The 26,206-nt window shown below is 45.7% G+C and overlaps 1 protein-coding gene across 7 annotated transcripts in view; it reads left to right on the top strand.

The window, feature by feature from the left end:
* LOC119174612 (uncharacterized) overlaps window positions 1-26,206 on the top strand; it is a 612,314-nt gene that overhangs the window by 336,327 nt on the left and 249,781 nt on the right. For 6 of the 7 annotated variants that reach the window (XM_075895367.1, XM_075895368.1, XM_075895369.1 and 3 more), the window contains one exon: window positions 9,650-9,877. In XM_075895367.1, coding sequence (XP_075751482.1) covers window positions 9,650-9,877 — 228 coding nt within the window. Of the gene's footprint in view, window positions 1-9,649; window positions 9,878-25,066; window positions 25,310-26,206 lie in introns of those variants that run through there. The other variant, XM_075895371.1, reaches the window with a different exon arrangement.

Genomic DNA, 26,206 nt, shown 5'->3' on the forward strand with positions numbered 1-26,206 from the left:
ATTGCTCAAGATTCAGCGTTGATCCGTGTGTGATAACACCATAACAACAAGCCAATATTCTGTATGTGTGTTTTTACTAGAAAAGGCAAAGTGTTTCGAAGGACAGTAGCGTTTATCACGCTGCGCTGACAGTGCAACGCCTGCACGGAAAGGCAAGTGTTGCCAACGCTTTGCTAAGACTAAAGCCCATTGATCAAGGGGATTTGGTTAAGACAAGGCGGTGGTGGCACCTACCCGTCGCCTTGCGTTCTTCACCTTATCGCCTCCGAGACGGGCTCGCACGCCCCTGTGCTTCGTTTTGCAAGATAGCTGTCAGATAGCGCTCATGTTCCACGTGTGACGTGACTTGATGTGCTAGTTCGCCTCCGCTGCACGCTCGAGGCACTTTAAAGCAGCGCCTGCAGAACACCATTCACCTATTTTCTTGCGCAGAACATAAAACAAACGTTTTGTTCACTATTTCCAGACGCAAGACTATCGTCTTTCAAGGACATTTGCAATGTAACATGCCGATACGGGGCCGATTTTTAGTAATCGTGCTGCAAACTTGTTTCATCCTTCATATCGTTTGTATCTCGTTGCTCAAAGGACGTGTTAGCGTAAGGAGACAGTACTGAAAGTTGGGGGAGTTGGTACTCATTCATGACTTCTTTGCGCAAACACGTACACGCACACAAGGAAAAAAGGCGCCCGTGTTGTTTGCCTCTTTTTCTTGTGTCCGTGTACTTGTTTGCGCAAAGAAGTCATGTAAGGAGACAGTTCCGCGAAGGAAGGTAATCTGTGATGAGACTGTCGTCTTTGGTGCTCGAGTATTTTGACGAATGATCGTACGCAATCAGTGCGGTGCCCTATGAGGACGAATGACAGCGTGATCTTGTTGTTACATTTGTTCGCGCGAGTTACGCTTAACGCCGAGCTTTCCTCGGCCGTTGCACGTGATTGAGGAACCCACTACGCATTATCCAGCGATGAACCAAGCTTGCGAAGAATGGCTGTTTGCACTCGTTAATGCCTCTCTCTGAGTTATATCTTTTATTCCTCACGCGCTTTCTTTCTTTCTTTCTTTCTCTCTTTCTTTCTTTCTTTCTTTCTTTCTTTCTCGCTTTCTTTCTTTCTTTCTTTCTTTCTTTCTTTCAGGGATTCTTTTCCCCGCTTTTTTTTCTCTCGTTGCTTCTTTCTTTATTTCGCAGTCATTTTCTTTTGCTTTCGTTATTCATGTTTATATCTGTCTCCTATTTTCTCAATCCTTCTTTCTTTCGATGTTGCATCTAGATGTACTCGTATGGGGAGCGTGGCGACACGATCGCTGTCAATCTCGCGTACCAACTTTCCCTCCTTGCGTGTCGTGACTTCCGCTTCTCCGCAATGTGGAGGTGTCTAGTCGAAAAGCCCGGCTGCAAGACAACCCTCTTTCTTTTTTTTTCTTTTTTTATTTTTCTATGCTTTATTTTACTTCTTTGTTTTGCTTCATTTTTTTGTATCAATGTGCGACATGGTGCAACATTTCTTGCTCGTACAAGAACTTGCCTCGATGCGCATACAACAAAGAATAACGCAGGAAGTGCTGTTTGTGGGAGGAGTATCCGCATAGGAGAATAGCAAGGAGGGCGGCAGGGGCGTATTGATGGCCACTATACGAACAAACCTTGCACTCAATGGCGCCTGGGGGCTGGCTTTTCTATCGGTTCATGGTTTGACTCTACAAACATAGACCGATGCCTTCGGGCTGCCCAGATTGATGTGCCAGGCCCGCAGAGCCGCGTTCTATCAGCTAATAATGAATTTATTTTTATTTTTTTATTATCGTTGTGCAGCAGGGATTAGGGACAAAGTTCCTCTCTCGGGCACTGCCACACTTCTCAAGTTATTTCTATTACCTTTTGCTTTCTCTTTTTTTTTCTCTCACTTTATATCTGTTCATCGCTCTCTCTGTTATTTTCTCACTATTTATTTTCAACTCTTTTGCTGTCTGGCTGTTTCTCTCTAACGCACAGACCAGCCAACCAAACGTCAGTTTGTGCATCTGTACAAAGCCATTTGTCCTAACCTAAAACTCATGTTTACCTCCCTCCCCCTTTGCTCCTCCGGTTTTGCTCAGTGGTCTGATGCATGTCTAGTCAAGACAAGAACCAGTCGCATGCCTATAGACCTTGTTTTCCGAATCTACCCTTAAGATTACGTCGCAGACCATCCAACTAAGACTAACGGGAGTAAAACGGAGCGGCGTTTGGCTTTGTTCGCAGATGTCATTAGCCAGGCGCCTTCACAACACGACGTGCCTCTGTCGCTTGTGTGCTCGCCACCGCAAACTTGAGCCTAGCTTTCCTGGAAGAGACGAGACTTCTTCACGCTAACTTCACAACTCCCTAAAGTCCCGATTTCGCGCCTGTCGAAGTGTTGAATGGTTTGGTGTAGTTGCGTTTAGCGCTGTTAACAGCAGTGCCAATGGATTGTAAAAAAACGCGAGAAAACATGTGGGCCCAGAAAGAAGACAACTGCACTACAACAGTGCCAAGTCTTTTGCCTTGTGCGGGGTCTATCTTCTTATTGCTTGCATGGTGCAGATCCTCCTAGACTACTTCACGTTTGATTGCCCTCACTATTTTTGTTTTGTGTTCTCAATGATGGTTCTTTCTTTCTTTCTTTCTTTCTTTCTTTCTTTCTTTCTTTCTTTCTTTCTTTCCTTCCTTCTTTTCTTTCTTTCTTTCTTTCTTTTTTGCTTGCTTGCTTCGCCAGTTTTGCTTACTCTTTAGGTTTCTTATTGATCTTTTCACCATAGAGTAGTTCGACGCGAATTCTTTTGCAGTAACCTTCTTTTTTTTTTTTCAGCGTTCTTGTAAGCTCACTGAACAGCGCGTGGTTCGGATGAATAGTCGTCTTTTATCCACTGTGCCTTTGGGACGCGTTCGCATCCTTTCTACACTTGTACTTCTTGTTGTTGTTTGCTTTTGCTTTTTGACACTCGGAACGGTGACTCTCGAATAATGATGGCTCTTTCTTTGCTGTCCGAGTTGTACACGCATGTTTCACACTGAGCTTCCGGTGCTAACGCCAGGCGTCGAGAAGAGTCCCATTTGTCTTGCCTCCCCCCAAAAACCGATGGGTCTGCCTGTACCTCTACACCACTACTTCTACAAACTCAGCAGCCTTGACATTAGTCATGTACCGTGTTTACTCGTAAATTTAGTGTTTGGGCGTGTTGCCAAGAAGAAAAATACACGCGTGACACGTGGGTCTGTCTTATGGCTCTTTTCGGTCCTCGCATTGTGCTTTAGCAGCTTTATTCAAGCTTCGTTCATAGTAATTCGCCTTTACTTTTTTCTTTAGATTTGTTTGGTACGCATTCATTTTTCGAGGATCTCTCGTCGACGCACTCAGTCACGTTGAAACTCGCTTTCGTTCTCACTCACCGGTGCTCACTTTTGTCTTTATCGTGTTTTCCTTGTCACTATCACTCAACGTCAGTGTGTGTGTGTGTGTGTTTGTGTGTGTGTGTGTGTGTGTGTGTGTGTGTGTGTGTGTGTGTGTGTGTGTGTGTGTGTGTGTGTGTGTGTGTGTGTGTGTGTGTGTGTGTGTGTGTGTGTGTGTGTGTGTGTGTGTGTGTGTGTGTGTGTGTGTGTGTGTGTGTGTGTGTGTGTGTGACAGAGAGAGAGAGAGAGAGAGAAAATCGTTAGAAAGTGTGCGTACGCGAGTAAAGTCGCTCGTAAGAAGCATACGTCATAACTGCAATGATAGAAAGAGTACGGCTCCTGTCAGCTCTACTCAGAAAGTGAACGAGGGAATGAATGAAGGCAAGACAGAGAGGAACACTAGGAAGCGCATGGCACAAGCGCTGTCTAACAACTGAAAGTTTAATTTAAAAACGGGGCATGTATAAGCATCAATGTAGGCACAAAAGATCTTATCAACCACGACCTAGCATGTAATTACGTATGCCGTTGGCGTAATACCTCGGAATCTGTGAAAACGGTTGTCCAATTTGCTACTTTAGTGTAGTAGTAGTTGTTGTAGTAGTAGTAAGCTTGGCGTGCAGGTGACATAACCGAAGACAATGAGGGGGGGGGGGAGGGTAATAGAGCAATAAATAAAACGAAATGATGATGGTGCTTGAAGTGTTGATGATGATCCTCGATTGTATGATGATGATCCTCGACTCACGGCCTGGAACTGGTTACATTGTCCTTGGTGCCATTAAACGCGTATATACGCGTTTCGGTATATACCGCGGCCTAGTGAAGCCTTGCGCCTCCGTTCCTCCAGATTTCGCCGTGTTTAATCTTCATGTCCAAGTTCTCTTCCTTAATTCGTCTTTGTCATTTATACCCCTCTATGCATTCCGAATCGTGCGAAGCATTCCTTCTTGCCACCAAAAGCTAACGGATCGACCACTGTTCTGCGCCTATTTGTGCAATTAATTCGCCAAGAATATCGCTTTACTTGTCCTTTTGTTGTTTGTGGTCGTCATCGTCGTCGTCTTATTGCGCGACGCGGCGCCACCTTATATCTCGAACAGATACGCGATGGAGCTCCAAGTTCAGAATCTTTGCTACCACTCGTCTTCCTTCGTTGTTTGTTTGCTTTTGTCTTTCGGAGTTGAGCGAAAGCCCCATTGGTGTTGGCGTGAATCCCTGCCACGTAAAGTGTCAAAGAGATTTGATTGATTTGATTGATTTGTGGGGTTTAACGTCCCAAAACCACCATTTGATTATGAGAGACGCCGTAGTGGAGGGCTCCGGAAATTTTGACCACCTGGGGTTCTTTAACGTGCACCCAAATCTGAGTACACGGGCCTACAACCTTTCCGCCTCCATCGGAAATGCAGCCGCCGCAGCCGGGAATCGAACCCGTGACCTGCGGGTCAGCAGCCGAGTACCTTAGCCACTATAAGACCACCGCGGCGGGGCAAGTGTCAAAGAGGCAGCTCGCGTGTTTTTTTGTTTTTTTTTGCGTCCTCTCTTGGTACTATTATATGCGCAGAAACGAAACCGCAGTTTCAAATTCATTTTTTTTTCTGAACTTCTGTTGTTCACTGTCTCGCCGAAGATATTTCACCCTCTTCGCTCTACTTTTGCACTGTGTTGTGTAAACCCGATCAAGTGCTAACGCGCATACACATACCCAACGGGCAAGTTTATGCCGGATCATGGTTGACGTAAACGATTCTTAAACTCCCATCTCCTTTTACCTTCATGTTATATCGCGTCACAGGTAGCTATAACCGGTATTGTCGAAAAGCTGGTTGTCTTCAATTTCTGCACCTTTCTCTCTTATGTTTCCGGTCGCATGAGCCACGATACATAAAACCAGCCTCGCGAGTTTTTTGTTGACATAAATGTAGATTAAGTCGCGAGTTGGTTAAGTTAATCAGATTATTACGAGTAGATTGAGCGACGTGATGAATAGCTTAACACGGTAACGTAGCGATATATCTAAAATATTACGTGAAAAAAAATATCCAAAGGCAGATAGAGTGCCAGTTTCTCCTTTTTCTCCCCTAGGGCTTTCACCATGCGCCTCATTGACTGGTTAATGTTGGTAAGATAAAGTCCAGTTAATAATGCGCTTGAAACGAATACTTTTATTTGCGTCGTTCCTATTAGATATCTTTATATCATTTACTTGCACCGTTTACATTTATAATGTGATTATTCTTTTTACAAAGGCTAATTGTTTAGGTCTTTTTTTTCTTTTCCTTGTTTCGTGTGTAAGGAAATATGTCGTAATGATCCTCGAGCTCTGGGACTGCTGGAAGATAAAAACGTTTATTTGGCGGTATTTTTTTGTGTGTGTGGTTTCATCACCAATGAACAGTGATTGGTCGATGCGTGCCTTATCTCCACTCGCTTTTGACGATTATATTTAACGTGAAGCGAACGTAATCTGACAGTTCTTGAAGGGGTCTTCGAACACGTACGAGCACTTCAGTTCTTGAAATTCGCTTTCTGCAGCTTTGAAAAAAGAAACTCTTAAATCATCTGAAATGCTTAAACTTCACGGCTTGCATTTCGACTTGTGCACCGGTGACATCATCAGTTCTGCACTCCGGCTGGTTAGTACAAGCCTACAAAGTTATCCCTGTCCCGAACTTTGTGGCTCTCTTCATGGGAACTTCTCTTCATAAGGAATAGCTCAAGCTGGGTCATTTATTTTTGCCGTAAGCCGCTGGGACTAGTTAATTTAGTGCCAACTACTGGGTTCATTAAGTTCAGTCTATGGCACTTCCAAAAACGGGTAATTGGGCGACACCCATGTGGTGTTTCCGAAAGCGCACTTTACGGAGCAACAGCGCGCGTGGCGCTTTTCGCATTACATCAGCGTTGTCCCAGTGTAGCAACGTTCGAGGAGCACAATCACAATTGCCTGTGCCGGATGGCTGAATTGTCTTTAAAATTCAGTAAGGAACACACTCTTTTTTTAGATTGTCCAGCGACTGTTGTTTCCCTTAATTATCTCTCCAATCGTCTGATCAAAATTAAGTTTGCGGGTGCTTTCGCTGTGGACTCGAATGTCGTAGGCGGCGTCTTCGGGCAGTCCTTATAAAAGATTACAGCTCCGCAGTCGCAAATCGTGGCTTTCCGCTTTCTTTTTGCTCGTATAATAAGAATTGCATCTTACCGCACAACGTCAATTAATTATCAAATACCTGCACAACTTAGCAAGCTTCGCCGCCTGATTTCTCGTTCGAACGCGAAAAGGCATTTGCAAGCTTTCTTCATTGATGCAGACTCCCTTTAACCGCGTATCTTAAAAGGGCATGTGCTTAAAGAGAGTTTTCTCTTTCAGAATAAAACTAATTGGAAGTTTAGCACTCATGCTGTTGGTGTGCTTTGTTCTCTTATATAGTGACCCTCGAATTTTTGTCTGACATATATTGGAATTTTTATTATTTTTGTTGTCCTGTATTTTTTTTCCTTTTGTAGTAGTAGTAGTAGTAGTAGTAGTAGTAGTAGTAATAGTAGTAGTAGTAGTATATTTTATCTGAATCCGCCACGGTGGTACAGTATAGTTACAGTACTCTGCTGGTGACCCGAAAGTCGCCTGCTCTATTCCGGCCGTGGTGGTCGCAATTTCGATTGAAGCGATATGCTAGAGACATGTGTACTGTGCGAGTCCAGCGCACGTCAAAAAAACGAAAGATGGTTCAAAATCTTTCGGAACCCTCCACTGCTACGTAACCCGTAATCATATCATTGTTTTATGACGTAAACTTGAAGATATTCTCATTGTTGTTATTTGAAAAGAACCGTCGCTCGGCTGTGGAGTTTTAAGCCACCTGCATTAGTTGTACCGCAAGGTGCAGCTTTTCGCTGCTTGGTGCTGTGCTTTCTGTGGCATAGTTGCCGCTGACGTCAGCATCGTAGCTTATGGTTAAAGGCAGAGCGTGCCGCGTGTAAGACAATGACAACCCCCTTCAGATGGGCACCAGGGAAGCAAGGAGGCGGTCCTTCGCGGTGCCGTGTCTGCACTGCTTTCACATCCAGTGGCTCTCCTGCCGCATTTAACCGTATAACTCCGCCGCGGTGCACTTAGAGTGGCAAGTATACGACCAGAGACTTCAGAGAAAGTAGCAGTGCACCAGGAGTACAAAAGGTGTTCGTGAAGAAGGCGCTGTGTGGATATTGCCTGCTACCGAATTCTGGAGGAGCTTTTCTCGGGCTGCTTGAATAGACAGGAAGGCGCGAGAACTTTCGTTATAAGGGCCGATTTAGTCATGCTTCCGCAAGCGATGCAAAGAGGCTCTGAATTGAGTGCCACAATTTGCACATTGGTTCATTCGTGACAATGACGACATTGTCATGCTAATGTCTTGTCGTCATGCTATTGACAAAAGGAATGGCATTGCCTCCATTGATTCCCAGTAACCCGGACCAATCGGCGTTAAAAAAAATAGGTGTTTGCAACAGTCTAACACAACTATGTAAGAGTGAAATGACGTTGAGTGTATCATATGAATAAATGCAAGGTGTGCTTGTGTATCGTACTGTACACTGATAAAGTGACTCAAAACGTATATCGGTAACATAGGCAACATAACATGAAAGGCTAAAAAGTCATTAAAGGCATTACTAAAGGTCTATATTTGTGCCGTAATATAAATGTGCTGGTGAACCGTAATCGCTTTTGAACCTTTTCCTGCCTTTCTATTTGCATGCACGTATAAAGTTACTTATAGTAAAAATAATGAAACTTAAAAATAAACCAAACTTTTGTTGCACTTGACATGTCGTCACAGCGCTGAGTTTCGCGAAGTATTCATACTGATGTTCCAGTATTCCTTCTTTGTCCTTGTTTAGTTGAACAGTTTTTGAAAACGGCGTGTTTCTGATGCGAATATTTCGACCTGTGGTTTTCTCTTCGTCTGCTAGATACCGTAGCACGTGTACACACACGCACTGAGGTATGCAGCTGCAAACATGCGTGAAATATAAAGCGCGTTACGTAGACAAAGACTATCTAAGACATGAACAAGCACGGACGCGCTTGTCCCTGTCCTAGTTAGTCCTTGTCTACGTTACGCGCTCCGTATTTTACCTAATCAAGAATCGCCAACTTGCCAAGTCAGCCATTTTGAAAACATACACTCGCTAAAGGCCTTACCACACTAACGTATTGGGCTTTTTGACATGGCGTCATGTCTAGAGTGGCCTAGAATAGTCATGACTTGTCCCTATGGGGAGACGAGGTGCGTGGCTGTGCGCCCTCTCTCTCCATAAGGAGAGGGCGTCATGCCGCGTCAAAAAGCCACGCGGTGACGCGAACACGAATGGTAGGCAGTTGCGGCCCAGCTGAAAATACTACCTGTCGAAAACTGGCCACATCAACACCTCGTGGTGAAGATTTTTAGAGCGATGTTTACATCTATGCCTTGCCCCGCCGCGGTTGTCTAGTGGCCAAGGTACTCGGCTGCTGACGCGCAGATTGCGGGATCGAGTCCCGGCTGCGGTGGCTGCATTTCCGATGGAGGCGGAAATGTTGTAGGCCCGTGTGCTCAGATTTCGGTGCACGTTAAAGAACCCCAGGTGGTCGAAATTTCCGGAGCTCTCCACTACGGCGTCTCTCATAATCATGGTGGTTTTGGGACGTTAAACCCCACAAATCAATCAATCAATCAATCAATCAATCACATCTATGTCTATGTTTACATCTACGCGTACGGACTAAGTGTAGCTTGCCCTGTGAGCTGCGACGTTTCGCAGCGTAACCATGTCGCAAAACGGGTGCCAGTGTTATAGCGTGATGGGATAAGGCACATCACAAGCTTAGTATTCTACGGATCGGTTTCAATGCCGCCATGATGGGCTGGTAACCTTTGCTTTTTGCATCTTTAACACCTGAACGAAAAGTGTCACGGTAGACGCATACGCGGGAGTATGGTTGGGTCAGTGCATATGACGTTTCATGGCCTCTATAATTCATGTCGAAATATACGAAAAAAAAAAACACCAGCTTAGCAGTGCAAGATGACGGATTCCGTAGGTCTTATGTGTGGTAGTCCATAGTTTTTCATCTATCTTTGCGCAAATATGCTGAGGCTTACTCACAACTCCTATTAGTGTATGCGATCGCAAAGCCGCGCCTCTTTTTTTTTTCGTCTCATCAAGCTTCCCCCTTACCCTGAACCTTCTTTGTCGGCCTGTTTCGTTCACAGACACCTGAAGGCCGAGCTGCAGCGCCTGCGCAAGCGCGGTGCCCTGCGTCCGGGCCTCGACCCGGCTCGCAGCTGCGCCCGATGCCTGTCCGCCCTGGGTCGCATCCTGAACCGGGGAGCCCCGTGTCCCTCGTGCCGCAAGAAGGTGTGCCGCGACTGTCGCCTGCACGAAGTGGGCGCCCCCGAGAACTCGGACCAGTGGCTCTGCGTCGTCTGTCACAAACAGATGTGAGTGTTGTTCCGTTTCTCATTCCTGCAGCGCGAAGGTCATCCCTGTCCCCGATCATCGTTTTCGGCTTGCATTCCGGCTTAACAAGAGAGCGGAAACACCACTGCATACACAACGGTCGGGTGTTGCGTGCACTCGACGACGTCTTCATAAGACTGGACAGAGTGGCAAAGCCCTAACTTCAGTGTGTCCCACGTCACACATTGTACCCTGCGTCTTCTTGGCGGTGCCTCAATAATTGGCTGAAGGACAGACACTTTACACCGTCGCAGATTGTCTGGTTTGTGTTTAGAAAAATATTTTACACGTTTAGAGTACTTCGTACACGACCATGGGGGAGCATTGTGTTTAGAAAAATTGTTTAACGACTTTGAGTACATCGTACTAAAAGGGGCCCTGTAACACTTTTAAACCACCCATTTCTTATTCGTTGACTGCATAGACTGGCGCACGGACAAATAAGTGCAGCAAAAATGGCAGCGATAGCGGCACGCAGTACGAAGTTATTCAATTTAAAAGATTTAAAATACAAGAAACACAATGCCTACCCTCAAGTCGAATTTCGCGGGCTGACATGGCCACGTTTCACTCTCTTCTGTGACGTTGCAGGGGGCCTCCAATGACATGGGTTGAAAGCTCTTACGTAGAGGAAGCTCGTACACCGTTGTTGCCTGTTCAGTCAAATGTGTTTCTGACGCTGTTGTTATAGCAACAGGCAACGTGGTGCCTGACCACGCCGTTTCGTTTACGCGGTCGAACAGCTGCGTGAGGTTGGTAGAAATGAGCCTCCCCGACTTGTCAGAACTCAAGCAGGTCCTTTTGCTTCGGAGGGAGGCTTTACGCGTCCTTGTGATAGGCTGCGCTCATCGTCATTTCCGCCCGCGTATAGTTGTAGCGAGCGCCACTGTGTAGTTCTAGCGAGCGCCACGTACTGTGCGCCGACGTGGTCCGCAGCAATGAGGTGACTTTATTGCGCGGTTAAAATACTAAATGATATTATATCGGTGCTTTCACCTATGCTAAAATTATCCCCGGCCATCGGTCTACGCAATAGACATACAAAAAATAGGTGCTTCAAAAGTGTTGGAGGGCCCCTTTAACTATGCTAGATCACTGAGCCGTCCCGCTAAAAATGCTAGCTCACGGACAACGATAAGTCCACGCGACACGTACTCGACTATGGGAGAACTAAGCCGTCCCTTTATGTGTTTAGAAAAAAATGGTTAACGATTTCGAGTACTTCGTACTCAACAATGGGAGAGCACTGAGAGCCGTCCCGCTAAAAGCAACCGTAAACAATGCGTAAACTGAGGAACGGTTCCCCTTTTATATGCGAAGAATGCCTATGGGTGCTTGGAAACGTGTCGACCATGGACAATGTGGTTTAATTTGCTTATTGAGGCTTCTAACCGATACAGGTTTAGACACGCCTTTTTATAGCGTAGGCTATGTGGTGCAAGAAAAAAACTGGCGTGCAGTGCACGTCCCTGCACAGAATAGGATGTGTACAGTCTCTCTTTTTACTGTGCCATAAGCGCCTGTCATCATATTTCCTTCTTTACCTTTTCCCGTTACCTTCGTGAGGAGTAGCAAGCCAGAAACTCCTTTTCCAGGCCACCCAGTACTCCTTTCTCTTCATCAAACATTTTTTTTTTCGTCCATCACAAGATTGCACGAGGTCACTAAACATGGGTCTTTCGGCAAATCCGGCAAATGGTCTATGAAATAGTGAACCATGTAATGTCGAAGATCGGTGGGACCTATTGTGGCGAATTATTACGGCGTCTCCTCCAATGCAGTAATTATAAACCATGCATTACGAAAAAAACTGTTTGAACGCACTTAACTTTCTCCACGCACGCAGGTATATGATTTTTAACCTCCAATTGACCTTTCTTTCATGTATGCGTAGACTCCGTCACTTCCGCGTGGAAAGCCTGTATGTCTCTGGGCAACCACTTTTCTCTCACGGTTATTAAGTGCGCGCACCTCAATACAAGAGAGAAACACGCGACATGAGCCTACCGTGGGCGACCGTAATATCAAACGCTTCCGTGTGCGAACAATCCGACCTGTTTTAGAGACGAAAATTTCAGAAAGCGAAAGAGCGGTGCAAGAGATACGATGGGTAGAGAGAAGATCGCAAGATAGGTGGGAGGTGGTTGTGGAGAGGGGAGGTATTCAAGGAAGACCGCAATTCCAGCGTCCCTCTCAAGTGAGCTGCCAGGCTTGCTTGAGAAGCGCGCGGGAACGCGCACGCGTCAGTGTGTGTTTCAGGAAGACGAGTGGCAGTAAATTTGTGGTAATTAGATAATTACCTCTGAAGATGTAATTCGTGTACATATACAGGGTGTCTCAGGTAACGTTAGCCGTAATTTTAAAAGTATTCCGACACACTCAATTACGATGCGACCAAATGCATGTTGCTCACCGTAGCCTAGACTTGGTCAGACTATTCTTTGTGTTTTAAATTGTTTAATTGGATCTGTCTCTCTCTCTCTCTTTGTGACGAAAATCATGCAGCCGTGCAACAGTATTCGTGTTTTTTTTACGTGAAATTCATCGCGCAACTTGAATTGTTACCTTGAAGTGAGCATGCCGTACGTTCAAAATTACGGCTAGAAATGACTCCTTCTTTTAAATAAACATCTTCTTCTTCTAGATAGTCCGCTAGTACACTTTTTCTTTCTGTTGATATCGTGCCCTTAGGACAAGCTGTAAAATGTACGAACTGAAAATGTGTTCGAAAAGCATCCTGGCTTCAAAAGCACTTTTGGAGTTAATAGTTTTGCATTACGCAATTTGTCCAGAACCTGTGAAATGTTATTTTATAAAAGATAATGCAGTGCCCTTCGCAGCGAACTTTCTCTATTGTCTTTCTGTCTTTCTTTTCTTGAAACTAGTGCTCGTAGGTGCGTAGTCTTTGGGGAATGACGTGCGCTGTTAGCTACTGACTTCAAATCTAAAATGACTACGCATTACGTAGTGTCAACGATTTAAAAAGAGAGAGTTTTAAAAAGCAGCAAACGAATTCGGGCAGAATCGCGCCTATACGAGGTTGACAGTTTCATGCTCTGCTCGACATATGGGGTCGATGCGATTCAATTCTTTCATTTCTTGTTAAATGTTGAGGCGAGCAACGCGCGATTTGAAAGTTGTCTGTACGGTCTCCCTCTGTAGAGGTATACCCATTACTTTGGCCATTAGGGTTCAAAGCTTTTGTGCACCCTGTAGCCGGAATGAACGCATCTCTCAACGTCGCATCGTGTGTATAGCTGCGAACGCCAGTGAACTTGAGAAGCAGTTCATTTTGGCTGTCTTTCTTTTTTCTTTTTTTCGCCAATGTCCCCGAAAACAGTTCAGTGCTGCTTCTGTCAATACACAGCTCTCCTTGTCGCTTTGGCCGTCTGGAAAAAAACAGTGCGGGTCTCGTACGGCGCCGCACCAACGTCTTATTTTGGAGCGCTTCCGTTTATTTGTTTCTGCTGACAAAAAAAGAAAGGAAGGAGTAGGAGGAGACAAACAGGAAACAAATTTCTTACTCGCTGTTTTAAAGCCGATGATGGCGTCAGCTGCGCCAATTTCAAGCCTTGTCGATCGACGACATTGGCGGCGTCTAATGAAGACTGCAGGGTATTGTATTAGGGTACACTAAAGGCAACTATTAAGCAGACCTTGACTGTTGAAATAGCGCTCCAGAAACCTCGTAGTGTTACTTTTGTGCCAAGGAAGGGCCTATTTTGAAATGAAATTACGTTTTAGTGGTTCGCATCGGCTCAAGAACCGGACCGACCGGACCGACTCGCGTCACTGTTGCCGTGCACAATGTGGCGCGGCTTTACTGCGCTGGTAAGAGCAGACCGAAAGCAGCGGGAGCCACAGCAGCAACAATTGTGGCCTCCGAGATGGCGGGCGCGTGAGATTATAATAGGCGTTTTTTTTTTTTTTGTTTAACTGCTAGATGGCGCCACCTGGCCAGAGTAACAACGCGAAAATTGAATTTATGAACCACTCGGACCATTCCCCATAGTAACGTCCGGCGGTTTTTTTTTTTCCATGAATCAAACAGAAATGAACAAGAAGCATTTTATTGCGTCTCTTGATGCACGGAATGTTCTTTATTTAGTGCAATTAGATCGATTACTAGTGATTAATTGTAGGCAGTCGGTCTGATGTCATCGGGATCATTTTGAGAATGTCCAACTACGGCGATAGTGTTCTTGTGCATTTGCCTTAATTTCTCGGTAAGCAGGGCACTGTCGTTGATAACATTTTCGTTTTAAATGATCTCATTCATTGAGCTTTCACTCTGACGTAAATTGTTGTGAGATTTAGTGTCTCTTTAAGGAAGAGGGTCATTAAGGGTCCGAAAGAAAGAAAGAAAGAACGAAAAAAAGAAAAAAAGAAAGAAAGAAAGAAAGAAAAGAAAAGAAAGAAAGAAAGAAAGAAACCGAAATCATCTAAAAGCAGGAGAATGAAGTAAAAATGGGAGACAGAGAGCGGATGGAGCATGCTTTCTGAAAATCGCTGATATTGCGATTTAACCCGCTTGTCCCGACGAGCTGATGCGATCGACATGGAATTACCGAGGGAGCAATGCATAAACAGACATTATCTGTACACAAGTAATTGATAAACGTACAAGGACGCTTAAAGTAGACCTCTTTATAAACCAGAAGGCAGGGTGAAGTGAAGCAGGTTATTTTTAAGAAAGTTAACTGCGTGTGAATCGAGTGGTTGCTCTTACGACTCTTCTGGATATATGTATGCAGTACTCAAGAAGTGTGTTTCCAAGTGCAATTATTCTCGGGGCACAGCCCAGACATCGCGGGAATATTAAGTTCGCATGTGCGCCGACTCAAACTTTCAGCAGCTGTGTACGCCGACGCCGCTTCCCTGGCCCGGCGTATTGAAATAAGCTCGTAATCTCAGAGTGATTGATAGCTCGAAAACGAGGCGCCGCGCACGATCGGGAACGAGATTATGTCGCGGCGTGGTGGGTATAACCGAACGGCTATCGGCTGACGCCACCCCTACCCGCTCCGCATGCCTCCCACGTCTTGTATAACGCCGTATGCCGAAGAAGCATCCATGCGTGGTGGCTACGTGGGTGCGCTTTGCGTTTTGCCCGTTGATGTGTATATACAAATATCTTTCTCCCTTATTCTCTCTATTCTTCGGGGCGGTTGGGTTTCCTTCGAAGCTTCATTTGCATGTATACAAAGGAACTCCGCACTCCGTGGAGAACAATGAGCGCCCTGTTCTTTATTTGGCTATCGAATCATTTGCACGACTGTGCAGTTTGAGACGCCGCCAGATGGATCTCTTTGTGACTTTCCGGGAAGGAAAAGACAAAAAGGAACGGGTCTGTCAAACGTCACTTGAGTTCACGTTCATTGGGCACCACCCGTGTGACGTGGGAAGCCCACCCTTGGAGCTCTATAACATCCTGAACGTGGCTCGCTATGACGTCACTGAAACCGCCGCGTTGGTACGCAAACACGGGGTGACGCAATGTTTGGAGCGTGTCATTAATGTTATCGAAACATCGCTTGAAGCTCTTTTCCTTATTCAAGCACAGAGGCGTTCCTGCTAGGTCGTTATCACACTGAAACAGGTTAACCTCAACTTCCTTCTCATAAAACACGCTATCGTGGAGTGTCAATACGTTCAGGAGCGGCGTCCGTGACGTTACGAGCAAGCTGTTCGTACATTATTGGTGTTATGCAACGACAGAGGTGGGCATATCTATTTTCATATCAGTGCAAAATCAGGTGTGGTGCTGAAACCATGCAATGCCTTTTATTCTTTGGGCATTGCAAAACCACGCTGGGTGTAAAAATATTTCTAAAGTATGCAAGAGAGGGGGGTATCGATACATCTACTGCGAAGAAAACGATGCCTTCAGCTCATCTTAGGAGAATGCAAGAAAACGCTGTGTTTTTTTCCGGCAGTTCGTTTTGAAATGAAATGAACAGGTTTTATTTCTGGAGACAATACAGAAAAATGAAGCGAAGCTAAAGGCCATTCGGCCTGACGTGGCTTCGCTACGCGAAAAAAGTTCAGCAAACAGTGCTACATTGAATATAGTTAGTTTTAATATAGTTAGTAATATTACTTCATCAGTACTGATGGCGATGGCCAGGAATATATGGCTGTTCCTTCCGCCGCATATGATTTCCAGGCAAGCCCGAGAAGCTCTCGTAGCCACAGCAAAAAAAAAAAAAAAACACCCCTGCCAGAAACGTACGCCTTTGGAACTCCTTCTCACGAGTCCCTGTTAGCAAATGAGACAGCCGATGCTTCTGCAGCCTAGGCCCATGTTTTCATCGTGCCTTGCCACAGGACGCATTTAGACCCTATACGGTCACAGGACAGTGCCAGCACTGTGGGGAGGTGGCAGACACCTACCACACGTTGTGGGCCTGCCAAGATAATGCAGCCATTACTCCTAACCCAAACTCTAGGCAAAGGGATTGGGAGGTGGCCCTGCTCGACTTCTCAGACCTGCAGGCCTTGGTCCAGAGAGCCAAGACAGCGGCTTTAACCGATGGGATCCCGGAATAGAGACTTTACCTAGTCTGTATAGTGACCTCTGAAGAGGTCCTACACTTCTCTTTTATAAATAAATGATTTTCATCATCACCACCAACAGGGCGCATGAAAAGGAAGGAAATCGTACTATAAAGTACAGTGCCATCTGCCGCACTACTGACTAGACCGAAGAATCCACCCGCGAGCTCACTCCAGCTTAACCAGGGAGAAGGCAAAAACTTTGACGAAACTGGAAAGACGTTCATGGTATAGTACTTCACCGCCCGTCACCCGACTGAGTACTCTTACACTTCTGCTAGTACTGCGATGTCTCGGACACTCTATGCCATATGGTATGAGGATGCATACGAAACCCCAGCGCCTTCACACTACCCGAAGAGCAGTTAGAGGCCAAGCTATTGGACCCTCGCTTGAATAATCGGCAAAGCCTGGTTCAACGGGTGCAAGAGATGCCGAAGGCCCGCGGATGCTTGGAACGATGAGACCGCATACCTTGGGTGTACAGTGCTCTTGTTCACAGAAAAACGTTCTCTATCACCGTCAATCCGCTCAAATCATAGCGCTTTCGCAAAACGAACACCGCGCTCAGCACCATTCGTTGTGTCGTCGGGGCGTGGGGCGTAATCGATGCGACAAAAGTGGTTTGGCCGTGTTTGCATGGTAAATAGAGAGAAAGAGAAAGGGTTGGATTTCTTCTTAGGTATTCTTTTGTAGTTCTGCTTTTCATTTTTTGCTTTTTCCTCTTGTAATGGCACTCTGAGGAACTGCATGACACATTGTCTAGAATATTGATTAATCGACAAGTAAAGGTCGGTCGAAACTTGGGTGTCGTTTCTCTAGATTTTCCTGTCTGTGTTTCGCCACCACGCTTGGAAGAAACATACCTCCGCGGAAAGAGGTGTCGCCACTTTATTATTATTATTATTTTGCAGAGGCCAAGAAGGCGGGGAGTAACTATACTTGATCGTGTATATATACGCATGCACAACTTTGAATTCCGGGGATGTTTCGACCTCCCCTCCCCGCCCATCTTCGGGTACGCCAATGTTCGCGGAAACCGTATTGATCAGAGAGTTAAGTTAAGAGGGGAAAACAAAAAGACGAGTTAGAACACGAGCTTGGGTAGACTCGATAGAGTGCGCTACGCATGCTATATAGTAAATTTATGAAAAATATGTCTTCTCAGTCTGCGTCCGGGTTCCGTGTGCTTATGTTTAAAAAAAAAACTTACATCGCAGGCGTGTATTTTTTCTGTAAAATTCGACATTTAAGGTATCTACATTCAATAGTTATCCGATAGTTCTTCAGTAAGTGCGACAATTCGCATTTTTTTTGTAGAGTTTTTGTTCCCGGTACACTTCTTTCGCCGGGTGTAGCTCCATTCGGAGTACCTGTAAGGAGGGAGGAACATATACCGATGCTGGGGGCGGTTTTATGTTGCATAAAAGAAGTTCTGCTTCGGCACTATGGTAAAAGTCTTAATGTTTCACCTGCTATCAATCAATCAATCAATCAATCAATCAATCAATGGTTTAAGTTACGGTGTTTTATGAAACTGTGTACAACGCCATTCGGACCAGTAACCTTTTCGTCTATAATTCACCCAAACCAAACCAGTGGTAGCTTTAAGAACAAGTGCCAGGGCATTCATCCTCAGTAACTTATTCATTCAGATTACGCATAATGTGGTATTGCCGCGAAACGCGCCTAAATGCGCTCGGTTACTTCGATGTTGAGCGCAGTGTTTCTGAAGGACTGCCGAAGTAAAAAATAAAGAAATCAGCTAACAGATTGTATTGAATAGAGTCGGATATGTTTAGTCTTCGTAGTTTGCGCCAGGAGCGAAGGAAAAATGAGAAACTCGTACAAACATTCACGAGTAAGACAGTGTCGTTAACGATAAAAAAAAGGAGGGGGGGGGGGACGCGCGCAAAATGACTCCCATCATTCTCCGTACAACGCTTAGATCGATTTATGTTCTGTTCCAGATGGATATGAAAAAAAAAATGTCGTGTTCATGGTAGGATACGAGGGAAAACTCGAGTTTTCAGAGGGGAGCGCTCGATCGACGACGACGGGCTTTCCGTTTCACGTCAAAAACACGGATACTCCCGCACTCCTCCACATCCTTAGCCTCCTTTGTTCCTGCCTTATGCTCTGTTCTGTATTGCTTACAGCGCCAGTATAACAAAAAAGCAACTAAAAGGTTAGGATCACTTTTTCAGCGCACAAGTGCTCACATTGTACCGATTCCGTGCGCTCTGCCATATTTCTCTCGCCGATACTGGAGGTTAATGCACCGTTTTTTTCGCGATGCTTTGAAGTCGAATGGCAAAGCCCGACACACGGGGCTGAGTCGTGTCGAATTGGGGTGATATACGTACGGTAAATCGCGAAAGGATGTGTGTTCGATTTTGAAACTGGAGGATGAATGGGGTAGTCCTGAACGAGAACTTTTGAAGAAAATAAAGAATAGGTGGAAATAATGAGAAAAATGCGAGCAATTGGACCGAACAGTAGCAAGAAAGAAAGAGAAGATAGTGACAGGCTCTGTGCAATATCATTATAGGTGTACTGCTACGTTTTAAATTCACCTTGTCTTGCTTAGAATCGAATGTGGTTTATTACGTATTTGAATTCCTCAGTGCTTTTTGTACAAGAAGCTTGGTGTCCCAGCGTTGTCGAACCGCTGACTTGCAGTGATTATTGAAGTGAAAAAGTCTTCCGGGCTGTGTCAAGCGCCTAAGAAGTCCATCGGAGTCAGCGGGGCGAACGTGAGAAATGAGGAAAAAAAATAATCACGTGATGACGTCACCCTACGACGTCATTTTGGTCTCGCATCGCCTGACCTCACATGGTGGCGTGATCGAATGGCATCGTCGCTTGGTGGGCTGGTCACGGAGGCTGTGCAAAATACAGCTGGGTGCGCAAAGCTCAAAGGGCCTCTGATCCCGGAGGCACTTCAAACCCACGTTGCGTGCGGAAAGTTTTCGCGCAGGATCAATACAATCGAATCAGAAGAAAGAAGCTGGTTTTCACCTTCAAGTCGTTCTAGGAAAATGCATTGGGAACCTGTGACTTGGCCACACCCGAATTGCCGAAAAGTAGGAGTAACGTACTATCACTTTCAATGTGTGCTACACGCTGAATCAAGGTGGGTTGTTGGGCTAGTCAGTGAGCTACATCACGCGAGCGCGTGGCGCCGGTGTATCGCAAGGTTGAACAGCGACGCCAATACGGTATAATTTCTAGTTATCTGGAGATTGCTATAGACTGTTCCTACGAGGGCACATCGCTTTCTGATTGCTTGCATTCAACCTCGCCCTTGTTTATCTGAAGAAACTTTTTGCCAATCATACAGCTTTACTGAAGAAAACTTGGAAATTTTGAGCGTTGAGTCACGGTGGCATCATTTTTTGAACCGGATACCACGTTGGGACAAAACGGGAGCGAGCGTTGAACTGAAAAACGTGTTGCAAACGGTGCCACTGTTAATGTTCAGGAAAATAAGTGCAAATACGAATTAGGGCCAAGAAAGGGAACAAAGACAAGGGCTGGTCTCCGTTCTTTTTCTTGTCTCTAGTACGTTTCCGTGCTGATGGTTGAAGATGCATTGCCAACTAGCCCAATCTAAACTTTGCTGCTGTAAAACCTTACAGTGCGTTTATCCACGCGCTCCCGCAGAGTGGCTCATATCAAGCGCGATGGTACTTGTCTGCTGCATATTAATGGAATAAAAGTGGTGTACGCCGTCTCTACGGCGTCGTTCCGGTCGGTCATTGATAAAAATGAGGTAAATATCGTTCATTTAATGTTCGTGTTTTGTGTGCCCTTGTCGTCGGTGTTGTCGGAGAAAGATGTATTCCTGAAATTCGTCCGTTTTTCGTCTTTGCGAATGCTACGTTGGACGGAGTAGCATTAACCCGTTCGGAGTACGTATACAGCTCGCTTGAGGCCGCAAACCTGTACGTTGTCTGCGCCGTTGTTAGATGAAAGGGCGTCGAGTTTTGCGAGCTTGTTAGTTGCCCTTTGTGACACTAACCTTCCACGTGCTCGTTTCATGAAGTAACAATTTGCGTAGTGGAAGGAGGTGTAGCTTTTACACGCGCCTTTAAGCCGAAAAGGCCACAAAAACGACTTTGACTGTGTTTTTCTTTTGTCTGCGTAGAATAGGCCAAAAAGTACCTCGCAAGGAGCCGCAGCTTTAGCGCTGTAGCTCGTATGAATACACTGCTGCATTCCGCACTGCTGCGTTCTTATGAAGAATGACCACTTACCGAGATGACAGACAGAGAGAGGGAAAACGTTTACCAGGTCGTATATCATATGTGCCCCGTCGGCAGCCTCTACTCTCGGACGGCGCTGCCCTGCATGGCGTTGAAGTCGGCGTTGAAGCCTATTTTTCGGGATGGTGGGGGAGTTAGTCTGCGTTAATCATGGTGCGCGGCGCTGTCGCATCCTGGCACTTATGCCCGTGACAGCGTTGCAGCAACTTGGATAGAAACCCCGCCAAGATTCAGCTGTCAACGCGTGGGGGACCTGCAAATAAGTGTGGGAAACAACTCGGCGTCGTTTGCTCGGTGCGAGCTTGTTTCATTCGGCCTTGCCTTGCTTTGTCTCGGGTTTGTTTTTATGGTCTTGTCCACACTACTATGAACTCAGTGTGCAAGTTAGCAGGTGGAAATACAGTGTGCTGTAGTAAAACTTGTTGTTGGGCTAGTTGGTGCATGATGCTTTTTTCCTTTCCGCGTTTTCTTTCCCGGTGGTTCGCGTCGTCTAATTTTCTTGTAACAATGTGCTGTGTAGACTGTATGCAGAGGAAAATTTTGTCATCGTGTTATACTCCGTGCAACACTTGAAGGCGGGCGGCAGCGGCGCACTTGGTAATCCATAACGTTATAGTAAGGGATTAGATTATCTCTTCATCTTTCACTGAACAGAACAGATGCTGTCGCTCGGCGGCAACAGCAGACCAAATAATAAACATACCTCTTCATGCTAAATCGCCTTCATCTAACTCTGTACCCCTTTCATTGCCCCCTTCTGTGGATCCCTACCGGCAGCGTACAACTCCACGAGGGAGTTCTCCGCCCCACGCGGCGTTCCTCTCTTACCAATCCCAACTCTAGTTAGGCGAGTTCGTTCATTCTTAACGTAGCTTATGGCGCGAAAACAACACGAGACACGGACTAGCGCAAACTATCAACTGAATTTATTCGAAAAAGCGCACACATCTATATACAGGTCAACAAAGTCGCAAGTCATATTAGCAGAAAATAAATCCTTTTAGTGACAAGCACTCAAGTAATCTATCTTGGTGGCATGTAACGCGATTGAAAGCTTCGCCACGCATGTGTCGCCTAATCTAATTATAAAATATGCTTCCTCTATTTCTCGTGCATTTTTTCTTTTCATTCTTGCGAGCACCCTAGTCTCAGATAGCAAGGCTGCGCAGCCGCACTCCCCGCAGCGTAACGAAAGATTTGAACAAGGTGTCCCTCTCAAGGACTCCTTATGGTCTAACAGTCTATCGTTTATCCACCGTCCCGTCTGCCCGACATAAAATTTTCCGCAAGATATTGGTGTATCCTAAACTATTTTTTTTTGGTACACTCTAACCAACTCGCCCAACAAGTCACTCTGCTGACATACATTACTAGTTCTTTGGGCTCTCTTTAGTGTTTAAATCTCTCGTTAACTAACCCAACTCTTCCTCTTGGGAGTCTGCACCATTTCATTTAGGCAGGCAGCAACAGCAGCAGCTGTTCCAGTCACTTTGCAGGGTCCTGCAAGGCAATGGAGCCCTGGAAAAGCCCCACCCTGCGAAGGCTGTCTGTACATTCCTTGTTTTTTTTTTTCTCGCTTGCAATACATGACAATTTGACGTGTGAGAGGCGTGCATTCAATTAGCTCGATGTTCCGAGTAAATTCTATGTTTCCTCCCCCCCCCCCCCCCCTCGAACTGCCTCTTTCTTCTCAAAGAACGAAAATACTTTGTGATTATGTCCTCGTACGACGTCGTTAATTTCATAACTTCACACAAGTTTCTGCCATCTGTGACTTGATGATCACGGCTACGCTTAACGCTCCCGAGTAATGCCTGCGTACACTTTTAAGGTGTACCCTTCACTATCGGTATCGTTGGCGTTGACGGCAACGGTCACTTTTTCATTTGTATGAACCTTGCAAGGCTTTCGGCCGAACAGTGTGCTCCAGGCAGGCTGGCCGCTGAAGTTTCGGTAGGTGGACTTATTTTCGTCAACCGTGCGTTGTCATTCATAATATGTTGGACCTAAAATAGTAGTTGAGGTCACGTCACGTAGTGCCGCTTCTTTTTCTTTGCAATAAAAGAAACTCGGATATAACTGTGCGGTACTGTCCACCACTGTCCAAGGGAACACTTTGACGAGAAACTGTCGTATTGCGGACCTCATAACTGCAAGTAGGCGTTGAAACATAGTTCATGCACGGGACCCTTCTATCGAAAGAAGTCAGAGCAGTCTACTAACAGTGGTCGTATGCAACTCTAAGCCGCAATGGTTCTGCCAGAGAGCGAAATCCGGACTCACGAAAGTGTTCTCTTCAATTGTGAACCCGTCTGTACATGGCCATTTCACGCAAGAGGAAAGAAATGCTTGCAGGCGTAACGAATGCGCATGCCAGTCTTCGTTCGCGCTGCTTTGCCCGATAATGGATACAAAGACTCCTGAATTTTTCAAATCTCATCTTGCTTACGGCCGAATGCGTTCTCGCTGACCTCATTATCTCGCGTGTGCTGCGTGGGAATGCGTCGATAACGGAAATCTCGTTTCACGCCTCCGTCCACCTCCAAATCGTCGTCGCGACGATTTCGTTTTGATGCGACGGCGCGAGTCTGCCGTTTCCGTCGTGCCATTCTCTTACGTTTCTGCCGCGTCCGGTGCTACATATTTTTTTTTTCGAACTGCACACCTTCCCAGATTTGGTCGGAAGGAAAAGTGAATTGATTTCGTTTCAATGTACAATTTGATGTGAAGATTGCGATTACACGCCTTATACACACACACACACACATATATATATATATATATATATATATATATATATATATATATATATATATATATATATATATATATATATATATATATATATATATACTGTTGCAGTAACTTCACGCAGCAGTCAGGGACGGAAAAAATCTTTTACTGCAGCATAATATTTTTCTTTTATCACTCCAGTAGTTTTTTTCGTGAGTGTAAAGAGAGATAAATACGCTTCAGAAAAAAAATAAAAACAGAAAAAGAGAATGCATACGCACAGTCGAAACGTGATCAACGCAAAATGGAAAGAATAAGTAGACAAGACGAGAATTATGGCTTCGGAGCGAAAAATAATGTGGATTATGGAATCAGAGTGAAAAATAGCGTGGATTGCACACAACTATGCGTAAGGCTTCCCGAAAGACGCAAAAAAGGGAAGAACCTGTACATTGTGACAAACTACGTTAAGACAGCGCAAAGCTCCCAAAACGAACGTATGATTATGAGAGACGCCGTTGTGGAGGGCTCCGGAAATTCAGACCGTCTGGTGTTTTTTTAACGTGCAGTGACTTCCCGCAATACACAGGCCTGTGCCATTTCGCTTCCACGGAAATTTGACTGCCGCAGCCGGTATCGGAACCGTGACCTTTGTGCGTGAGTAATGATGGAAATGTAAAAAGCAAAACGAGGAAGAAAAGCTTGTAATTACTACGTAGCTGTAAGTTGGGTCGAAGCAGTCCAGTGTCGCCGTTTGTATACGGCGTGTCTTGGAATCGCGTCGGGGTGTTCGCACATTGACAGTCAGCGTATGATTTTGTAAAGATAGCGACGGTGATGAGATGGGTGGTTGACGACATGGGTCAGCGTTACAATATTTCTATCAGTGGTTACCTCGCTGGTGGGTTTCCGCGCATTGCGGACATTAATTCAGGCTTAGTTAAATAAAGTCGACCTTAAATGACAAGGCACAGCTCTAAGTGATGCGTTTTTTTTTCGTGGCACACTTCAACTGCCTCACCGATGATCTTTCTCTAATAATATTTGCAAAGTTCGCCAATTAACATTCAGTAATGACCTTGTTATTCGAAATTGTAAACAAACATAATCCGACTTTATAAAAGTGTCAGTAGGTAGTTCCGCTCCAGATCCGATGGTCACGAGTTCAATCCCGACTGCGGTGGTCGCACTTTGATGGAAACGAAAGGGTAGAGACCCCGCGTATTGTGTGATGTCAGCGCACGTAAAAAAAAAAGAAAAAAAGAACATGCCGGATGGTCAAATTTTCGAAGCCTTACAATGCAGCATCGCTCATAATCATATCGCAGTTTTTTGGACGTTAAAACCCGGATATTGTTTTTAGTATTACCTTTGTTCCACCTAGCTTCGTGGAACTTGCGTTTTTCTTTCTTTTTTGTGTGTGTTTTGGCACAAGTTACGTAGCGCTATAGAAAACATGCACGACGCTCCCGAAGTTCATTTAGCGGTCACCTTCAGCGACGTGCACCCATTCAAAGAACGAAAGAGACCCCGCGACCGGCCGCTTTTTTTTTTTTTTTCCCCTTCTTTGCAAAAGGGCGTGTGCCTGCACTTGGCGACCGCCAAGGTCCCGTAGTTCACGCCGTGCGCGCCACGTTTAACGGCTTAAACAACGTCGGCGATACATCAGCTCCGGGACGTTACTGAGTCGGGTGTGCGTGCCGCGCATGCGCGTTGGAAGAGCGCGGAATGTACTATGTGCTACGCTGCTTTTCAGTTGTGTGCAGCACTGCATTAGTAACCGACCGGGATTCTTCACTACGAGCGTAACGACTATACGAGCCACGGTGCTGCAGGCATATGCGTGTGAAGAGCGTGGTATGTAACTATACTTCGTTTCCTCGTTCCAGTTGCGTGCAGCGCTGCGGAATCTTCGCCTCAACCCCAGTAACGTCCGTAACCATGATGAACGGGATGCAATGTCGGGTATGCGCGTTTAAAGAGCCAGGCAAGCGTTGAGTTCCCTCGTGGCAGTTGCGTGGAGCACTGCGGAAATTTGTCGAAACTCTATAGTAACGTTAGTCACCACGGTGACATGTTGATAGTGACTCCCTCAGTGTTCCTTATATATTCATTTGAGAGATCGTTGTAACACAATCCGTCCCCGCTGATCACAGGAAGTGTGCCCAACATACATCCATCCTTAAATATAAACAATCTAGTTTGTATCTTGTTTGACTGTCTACTAGCATGACATCCATGGATCATTTCGTGTGTCTCTCAGGGCAGGCTCGCCATAGCATATTCTCGGGTAGAGGCCTCGGTAATCATTTTATGAAACACTCATTCTTTCCCACTCACAAACTCTCATGAAATATTTACGTCTTTACAGGGTGTGTCTTACCCGCAAACAGTAGTCGTCGCCTTCCATTGCTTTCGTTTCCCTGCTTTACAACGCTGTATGCTTTACAACGCTCGGCTGCTGACCTTAAGGTCTCGGGTTCGATTCTGGCCGTGGTGGTCGCATTTCGGTGAAGGCGAAAGCCTGGAAGCCCAAGTCCTGTGCGATGTGGGTGCACCCTAAAGAAAACCACATTGTCGAAATTTCCGAGCCCTCCACTACAGCTTGTCTGATGATCATGTCGTGGTTTTGGGGCGGGGAGCCCCAAATATTTTTATTATCAATCGCAATGTACCACTTAAACTCGCCCTGAACAAAACATTGGAGTAAAGCTATATCAGAATACCTCGGCATTATCTTGTCGTAAACAGAGA

The sequence above is a fragment of the Rhipicephalus microplus genome, chromosome 5 (genome assembly GCF_043290135.1).
Source record: "Rhipicephalus microplus isolate Deutch F79 chromosome 5, USDA_Rmic, whole genome shotgun sequence".
Classification (NCBI taxonomy): Eukaryota; Metazoa; Arthropoda; class Arachnida; order Ixodida; family Ixodidae; genus Rhipicephalus; species Rhipicephalus microplus.